General features: G+C 32.0%; 1 protein-coding gene across 1 annotated transcript; it reads right to left on the reverse strand.

Annotated features, from left to right (window-relative positions):
* On the reverse strand, nt 1-4,906 carry LOC132726300 (toll-like receptor 3). The gene has a single exon (XM_060711607.1). It carries the CDS (start codon nt 4,450-4,452, stop codon nt 1,033-1,035), a length of 3,420 nt encoding a protein of 1,139 aa, XP_060567590.1. The 5' UTR covers nt 4,453-4,906; the 3' UTR covers nt 1-1,032.
* Between the last annotated feature and the right edge of the window lie 5,028 nt (nt 4,907-9,934).

Here is a 9,934-nt window from a genome sequence, read left to right on the forward strand (position 1 = left end):
AAAGTTCATTTGAAATTCTTAACAGAAATAATTATGCATTTATTTTGTACTGGTTATATTTTTTTTTAACCAAAAATACTTTAAATTTATATTATTTACATTTACAAAAAAAGGTACATAGAGGATATTCAAGTTTTTTCTATAAATACAAGATTTATTTTCATCGCGTGGTGCGAAAATAAATATTTCATGAGTGGCGGTAGCCTTGAGTGAAATATGATAATTTTCATACCAAAAGATGAAAATAAATCCTGTATTGATAGAAAAAACTTGAATTTTCTGTTTATTTTATACATTTTTCTTTTTCTGATATTGCAATCTTAAGATTTTGTGTTTTGGCCTAATTTAGAGGAAAGTAGTCCGGCAAGACACCAGTGAAAATAAGGAAGATATTTTTCATTGCAGAGAAAAATAAATTTTTACAGTGAAATATGGAAAATGAAAATAAGTATGTTATTTCATCAACATTTCTCAATATTTCATTTATAAGTATATAATAAATTGTTTTATCATATAACTTCATTAGAATACTTATATAATGCTTCATCATATACATGTACATACATATGAGGTAATTAGATGCGAAATGTAGCAACATAAAAAAAACAATGTATCTGTAAAATGAATGATAAATGATGAATGCTTCAAGTTTTTGTTAACGATATATTTTAGCAATAATATAAATACATGAAAGAAAATATGATTTATGTAAAACGTGATATATAAGGATAGCGCTGTGCCAGACATAATAACAATTACAACTGATTAAGATATAAATATATACAAAAGTTTGATTGGAACAGATTTAATTAAAATGCAGAAATATTTAAAATTCAAAATTTCTTTGTTTACATTTTTCAGATTTAAACACTTTTTTATCTTTGTTAAAGAAATTTTTTTTAATACAAAATTTTTAAAGAACATATCTATTTTTTATCATAATGCCAAATACATAAAACTTCAAATTACTAAAACTGTTCTAGTTTAAAATGAAATTTCCTTTTTCTTAGCAACCCGATTGTCAACAAATAGCTATACCCATGGGCTTAATTGACTGTCACTTTTGGAGGATTTAGATTTTGTTAAATGTCCCGAGGGTCTTCTATAAGCCTCATCGTCAGCTACAGCTGTACCATGCACAGAAGCAATGGTGTGATATCCACGGGGTTCTCTGACCATATCCCCTGATGCCAAGGTCTGCCTTCTAGGTCGGTGCTCAGGTCTATGTGCATTTCTTGTTCTCCTGGTTGTACCAGTATCTTCTATACTAGCACGATGTAAATCTGGCTCTACTTCCTCATCCAGCAACCTTTCCCGACTTAAGTGACCTACCCGATCTGAACTTTTTGACCTTCCAAACAATCTGCTATCTACCATAATTGCCCGTCGCCCTGACGACACAGTATGATAACCATGGGGAATCCTGTCAACATCATCAATAAGCCTTTCATACGACGGTCGTCTCCTTTTCATCATACCTCTCTCCTCTAAGAGCCCACTGGATAACCTTTGACCTCTCGGGATATCTACCATACTTCTTGCCCAGCCATGATGGACCTTGTCTGCATGGTCAATATGATATATAGGAATCTGTGAATAGGCATAATCATTCCGGTACAACCTCTGTCTGGGCAAACTACTCACATAGTTCAGAACATCTGGCATACTTTTTGACTGCCTCAATGAAACCATTCTAACAAGATCTTTATTTCCACGAGGTCTACGGTGCCGTTCCTTACTATGAGCTCTTCCTTTTGCATGTGCCTTCTTATCCTTAATTTTTTTATATTCTTTATCCATAGCAATCAACATTTTCTTTAAATCGTCTTTTTCATTTCTTTTCTTGTATTCCTTCTCAAGAGCCTCAATTACTTTCTTTATGTTTTGTTTATCTGGTCTTTTATGATGTTTGCCATTATTCTCTTTACTTTCATGTAATATATCATACAACTGAGCATAATATTTCAGTTTCTTCTCATCTGTCAGTTTATGATGACCATTTTTAGTTTTAGAAGCACGGGGTTTGTTTTTCTCTTTTTTCGACTTTAATGGCTGCTTTTTGCTAATGAGCTTTTCATTATCTCTAGCATCTATTAATAGATTTGGATTTTCAAATTGAACGTCTATAAGTGTGTCTGATGGCGAGCCTTTGAGGTAGTTGTCTCGAATATTTTTCACATATTCTTCTGGTGTAACTGCATCTACGTCCGATTTGTTTAATTTTTCATAGCTTATCAAGTCTATCTCTTCAGCATTCTTTTCAATATCAACACCACCCCTCTTTCTTTTCTTATATAAGTAACAAATGGTTGCTATGGCAACTGCTATCAACATACAAGCTGCTCCTGATGAACAGAACACAACAATATAAAATAGGTAGCGGCTGCATTCAAATGTTCGTGTTTCAAAGTTCAATAACGTGCTGGTGCCTCTTGTGTTAGGAGAACGACAAACATATCCATAATTATCACGATGTTTAATATCAACTAAAGTTTTCAACGCCCATTCTTGTAACGGGACATTTTCACAGCTGCAGTGAAAAGGATTAAATGAAAAATCAACAGATTTAAGACTACTAACTGTTGAAAATACATGCGGTGACAACTCTCGAATCCTATTTGACGAGATCAAAATTTCCCTCAAATCAAAGTTATTTAAAAATGGCAATGGCTTGAAAGCAAAAGAGGAGAAGTTGTTGCTACTGAGATCAACTAAATGGAGACTTTGAAGAGGAGCTAGTAGATCTGGTATGGGAACCAACTCATTCAAATTGTTCTGGTGTAGATATAAAGTAGTCAGATTAGTCAAGTGAGAAAATACTGCTTCATCTAATTGTGATAAATTGTTTCCACTTAAGTCCAATTTTTCTAAAGAGTTCAAGAAGAAGAATGATTGTGGCTCTATTTCAGAAATTTTGTTTCCTCTCAGTATAATCTCTGAAAGATGGTTCCATCCAAAATGGTGAATCTTTTCGAGAAGATTTTCAGATAAATCTATCACTGCTGGCGAGTTTGGAATAAATGCTTGATGACTAACACTTGATAAATCATTTCGAGCAAACAAAGCAAATTGTATATTTCTTGAATCTCTAAACATGAAGTTATGTAGTTCAGTCATTTTGTTGTCACTCATATCCAATGTTTTCAGTTTATTCAGACCAAGAAGTGGTTCACCTCCATTTAAACTGTGAATTTTATTACGCGAAAGCTTCAATATTTCAACATTAGTCAGCTGTGATGGTACAGTAAAAGTTTCTAAGAAATTTTCGCTCAAATCAACATCAGTTAGTTTAACTCCTTTTGACAGATCAAGTCCACTTTCATTTGTTAGATTATTATTGGACAGTTTAAGAATTTGCAATTTTCCGAGATTTTCCTTAAATAATTCATGTACAGTATGTATTTTATTATGTGACAAGTCAAGCTGCGTTAGATGGGTGAGTTTTGCGATACCTTCCCCTAATTCAATCAAATTGTTATGACTAACATCTAATTTTCTTAGTGTCAGATAAGATAATAAAATATTGTCAATTTCATTCAAATTATTTCTAGACAAGGAAAGTTCATGCAAAGATAATGTTCCCAGATTTTCAGATGTCAAGTCGGTTACGTTTATTTTAGTAGAAATATCGGTGTTGGATAAATCAAGCTTCTTCAATGTCACCTCACTAAGCACATCTAAATACAGTGAAATATTTTTAATTATCAAATCCTTGTTATTAGCTAGTCCAAGAAATTCCAAATTTTTCATACTCTTAATGGCGTCTGCTTCGATGACTTTCAGATTGCAGTTGGAAAAATTTAAATACTTTGGTATAGATTCCCATCGTCTGGTTGTAGCAAAGTCGTCTGCTGTTACGTTTTCGATGTCATTTCCAGTAAAATCAATAACGTTAAGCCTAGTTGGCACCTGAAATCTCATTCCTAATTTAGCAGACGACAATTTGTTAAAACTGATATTCAGCATTTTTAAATTCGGAAGAAATCTAAAAGGTTCGTCCTGTAAGTAATGCAGTAAATTGTGACTTAGATCGAGAACTTCGAGCTGAAGATTATCCTTGAAGAGGTATTCATCCAGCAACTGAATCATGTTACCCTGAAGGTTAAGTGTTTTCAACTTTGTAAGCCCAGCAAATGCCCCACTCTGAAGATAGTTCACCAAACTATAGGATACATCAATTATTTCCAAGGAAGTCAAATGTTTAAATGTGTGGTTTAAAATTGGACTTATAAAATTCCTAGTTAAATAGAATTCTTTGGTTATGCTTGATAAGTCATGTCCTTCTATTTTGAAACTGTTCTTGCAATGAATTGTTACAAAATTTTTAGAGCAGGTACACTGTTCAGGACACACTAAAACTGCTGAATCATCCTCAACACAGGAGCTGTTTTTCACATTTGACAGAAAACATATACCTAGCACTATCAGCAGTTTAATTAATTTACCTTCCATGTCCGCAAAAACAACCTTCTTTTACGTTCAATCAGCACTTAAAATAAGTTATCTAAACAGTACAGTTAACTTCCAGCAAACAACACCTTTAAATTAACAATATCTATATTTCTTCTCTGCACTGTCTTTATATTAAAGTTCTCACCACATCATCAAAATGTACAATGTTTTCCTTTTTCTCAAAATGATAATAAAGAAAAGTAAAACAATTTCAATTTTACAATTTCTATACTAGATTCTTAATGTTAGTGTGTTTAACTGAATAAAATCGGATAATTAACTCCAGTATCTATATGCTCCATGTATGAACTCTGGCTCAGAGATTTCATTTATGAGCATGGGTCTAATGGGACAGATGTCTTTATATTTGGCTGTGTACTAAATGGTTTATCATTATGCTATCATACAATTCAATTACTGTAGGAGAGACATTTAATTACTGATTCTATTAATATAAATGTCTTTATGTTTCCTGTATCTATACATGCTATGATATCACTATGAGTTACATACTCATTCTCTACCATGATAAAATATATAAAGCATTATATGCAGGAAAAAATATAGGAAGGTATGAGTAAAAGATTTTTAGTGAAGAGAAAAAAAAAGAAGAGTATTACGTAACCTTCACTTGCTATAACCAAAGGTGATCAGCCTTTGCCACCAATATAGAGCCAGGTCAGTATGCACAGATTCAATACTATTGAAATTTTTGTATTCTGATCTTGAAATCCTTTAATTTTCAAATGGACTATTCTTAGAATTCAGACCTGGGCAAATCCATTAACCAAATTCAGCAGGTTAAGGGTTAAATTCAACAGGAGACAAGAATATAAATTAATCTGTATCTTAATAATCAATAGATCAATAGAATTATGTCAAGTTTATACAATAAATTTTTATGGACTTCAATTCAATGTGAAAATAATTTTTAATAAATCAATCATTCAAACATAACGATTCTTTTTATTTTATTATTTCTCCATTCTAGTTGTTTTACCTTTTTTTTTAATTGAATACTTTTCTTTGATTTTTTTTTAATTTTGTATGATACTGATAATAAAAATAATTTTTATTCTAATTTGTATCCAGAATTCCACAAGGTATTTAATAATTGGCTATTGAAAGAAATATTTTCTAATTCTAATCTTTTTGTACAGTTCCATTATTTTACTTCTACTAAATTAAAAAGATCACAAATTCACAGAACTCTACAGTATAGAATTTTACAATTTTTCAAGGTTTGATACAAGTTAACATTTAGGTTGGTATCAGCCATCCACTGGTCATGTTGATTAATTAATTAAGGTGCCTTAATTAGCATACAACAACACCCAGGTTAATCTAGTACAGTAATGATAATGTCAATTTAATACATTCACTAATTTATACACAAATTACCCTCCTTCCTTCCTCTCTTTAATACTTTCTTATACTCTATTGTACATGTATAAAGGTCACCATAAAATGTTAAGCTTAGAGAGAAAAATCAGTTGATGCAAGTGTTATTTCACCATCCACCCCGATAAAAAAATCTTTGAAATCATGCAGTTTGTCATTTCTCCAGAAATTTGAAATATATCATAGTTTCTTTGAAATGTTTATTCATGACAGTATCAGTAAAGTAAATAGTAAAAATCTCAGGGACAAAATATGTACATGCATGCTGAACTAAAATAATTTGAGGGAATGATGAATAGGGGCATTTGATGTCATCTCACATCTATAAAGTTTCAAAGTTGCCAAGTTTTAAAAATCTTAATGACCCTTAGAAAGCAGGGAAAACAAGAGCTGTCGGTAGGACAGCAACGCTCGACTATTCTTAGTGCTTGATAGTAAAAAAAATGCTTGATACAGTTACCTCCTCCTGTTTACAGGTTGGGGTCATGATGGTGAACAAGTGTGCAAAGTTTCAAAGCCATATGTCAATGGACTTTGAAAATATTTGAACTATTACAAAAACTTTAAACGTAAATTCTAAGTCGAAAAAGGGGCATAATTCTGTCAAAATGCTTGATAGAGTTACCTCCTCCTGTTTACAGGTTGGGGTCATGATGTTGAACAAGTGTGCAAAGTTTCAAAGCCATATGTCAATGGACTTTGAAAATATTTGAACTATTACAAAAACTTTAACATAAATTCTAAGTCAAAAAAGGGGCATAATTCTGTCAAAATGCTTGATAGAGTTTCCTCCTCTTGTCTACAGGTTGGGGTCATGATGGTGAACAAGTGTGCAAAGTTTCAAAGCCATATGTCAATGGACTTTGAAAATATTTGAACTATTACAAAAACTTTAACGTAAATTCTAAGTCGAAAAAGGGGCATAATTCTGTCAAAATGCTTGATAGAGTTACCTCCTCCTGTCTACAGGTTGGGGTCATGATGGTGAACAAGTGTGCAAAGTTTCAAAGCCATATGTCAATGGACTTTGAAAATATTTGAACTATTACAAAAACTTTAACATAAGTGGTTACGCCGACGCTCGGGTGACTGCAATAGCTCTACTTATTCTTATCGAATAGTCGAGCTAAAAAAGTAAAATAAATATAGGAGGAGAAGTTTTTTTAGTTTTTTTTTAGTTTTTTTGGATGAAAAACAAACGTCTTGCACAACTCTTACGATTAAATGTTTTGAAAAATTATACATAAAAGATTAAATAACCTCAAATGACTAAAGTTGTAAACCCCAAAATTGAATTGTACTTTTTCTAAAACAAATTTTAAACACTTTTTTCTGTGTTTTCTGTGAACGTTATAGAGACTTCACAAGGTATTTTGACACAACAGGATATTGCAATTTTTTTTTTATATTTGTGTACTATTTGATATAGGTTAACTTTAACAAGATTGACTCAAATCAGGCCTTAATTCAATTTGATTCCAAGTATATTTCTTTATTATCTTTTATTTTCTTTTGCATAATTTTTAGTTTTTAGTTCCCCAGTTCATCTATCTAAGAATTACAAATTCTATTTCCTAAAGCTTTTGGACCTAAGTGGAACTCCCTTTAAAGCATACTAGCTATTAAGATCATCTTCAGAATGCAAAATTCTGTGATAAATTTACAATGTACTGATACACTGTGTATAGACGGCCCAATTTATTGTAAATATGACCCCTTCCTATCACATTACTGATCAACTGGTATGAAGAGTTCCACCCCAAAAATATTCCCTCTATAATTGGTTTATCTGGATACCTTACACGTAAATTAATTGACCAGACCAAACCAGTATTAGGGATGCTCTAGATTCAGTCCTTACTATATTGTAGGCATTTCATAAACTCTAAACAAACAAGTCAACACAAAATGCCATACAATAAAGCTCTGATAATGATAATTAGTTCTCAAATTGAAAACAACATCAAATAAGTTGCTTATACATGTATATATGTAGATATAAAAGGATCAAAATTTTACAATCACATATCATTACAAAATACATGTAACTGTATTACATGATAAAAACTTAAATAGCTAAATCATAGGCACTTGATTTTTTTATCTACTACCTGTTGACTATCCACAGTAAATTTAGTAGATCAAAATAAAATTTTGCCATCAAGTGCCTATGAGCTAAATGTAGAGATATCATAATGAAACAAGAGGGTCATGTTGGTCCTATATCAATCACTTGAGTCAGGTCTGTCTATTAATAATGGATTAATCAATACAAATGTTTTCCAAAAGTATTTACAAGTCAATAGAGTAACATTTATGAAACATTTCGGATATTTCTTAAACAACCAGATTTTCTGTAGTTATGTCATTGATTCAGTTCAAAGCATTTCAACGATATATTGATATCCGATGACAAATATTGGCGATACACCGCTAAATCGATGATGGCTTATAAATGCTTTCCTATAATTCAATTTCAAACTTGTTTAAATGATATCCATAAAATACATGTTGTTTTCATACATTATGATGTGTCTTGTTTATAAATGACCATTGCATGATTTTTTTAGAACATTTTTTTTGTCATCACTTTTATGAAGTATGCCCCATATGTAATGATTGCATAGTGTTTGAAATGGACATCTACTTCTGCATATATGATTAGTTTGAATTTTCATAATCTCTAGACATTCATTTAATTAGTCAAAATTATCAATTTTTTCAAACTTGTATCGATTATTAATCAAAAGAATAATATCAATGATACATTGATACTGTTTTTACTGATGACAGCTTTACCTTTGACTTAAAAGTGTTTTTCTTTCTTTCATCCCTTGGTGTGACCTTGATCTTTAACCCAGAAACCTGTTTCATATAGGTGACACCACATCTTAATACGGTGAATACTTATTTCAAATTATACTTAAAACCTCCATATATGCAAAAAATATGCTAAGGAAAACACTGGGCACTGCCTGGATGCTGCTAGCCGGGGGGCGATCTGTTATGCATTCTGATTTATTTATAAAATGGGTGTATAAAACACCTAGGAAATACACAGCCAAAAGGACAAGATAAACTTATTTGATATGCTTAAAGCATCCATCATGATATTAATTTTGAGAGAAAGAAAAAGAGATGAAACAAATGAAACTAGAACTATCACTAAATGTGATTAATACCCCCACAAGACCGTAGTTTTCAAGTTATGCTCTGGACAAAGAAAAGTAACAAAGGGCAATAACTCTGTAATTAGTCAAGATAGAGTTATGGTTTTTATGCACTGCACTTCCTCTCAATGTGCTTGACCATTGTATGTAGTTATATTGAATTCCAACCATTAGTCTTCAAGTTATGGTCCGGACAAAAAAATCAATGGAAAAGTAACAAAGGGCAATAACTCTGTAATTACTTTAGATAGAGTTATGGTTCTTGTGCACTGCACTTTCCCTTATTGTTTTTGACAATTGTATGAAGTTGTTTTGAATTCCAACCAGTTGTTTTCAAGTTATGCCCCGGACAAAGAAAAGTAACAAAGGGCAATAACTCTGTAATTAGTCAAGATAGAGTTATGGTTCTTATGCACTGCACTTTCTCTCAATGTGCTTGACCATTGTATGTAGTTATATTGAATTCCAACAATTAGTCTTCAAGTTATGGTCCGGACAAAAAAAAAAGCAATGGAAAAGCAACAAAGGGCAATAACTCTGTAATTACTTAAGATAGAGTTATGGTTCTTGTGCACTGCACTTCCCCTTATTGTGTTTGACAATTGTATGAAGTTGTTTTGAATTCCAACCAGTAGTTTTCAAGTTATGCCTCGGACAAGGAAAAGTAACAAAGGGCAATAACTCTGTAATTAGTTAAGATAGAGTTATGGTTCTTGTGCACTGCACTTCCTCTCAATGTGCTTGACCATTGTATGTAGTTATATTGAATTCAAACCATTAGTCTTCAAGTTTTGCTCCGGACAAGGAAAATGCAACAGACGTCTGGACCGACCGACCGCCCGTCCGACCAACCGACTGACCACCGGGTGACTCCTATATACCCCCCCAAACTTCGTTTTTGGGGTATAATA

Source organism: Ruditapes philippinarum, unplaced genomic scaffold (assembly GCF_026571515.1).
Source record: "Ruditapes philippinarum isolate M1 unplaced genomic scaffold, ASM2657151v2 ctg6191_1_1_1_1, whole genome shotgun sequence".
Lineage (NCBI taxonomy): Eukaryota > Metazoa > Mollusca > Bivalvia > Venerida > Veneridae > Ruditapes > Ruditapes philippinarum.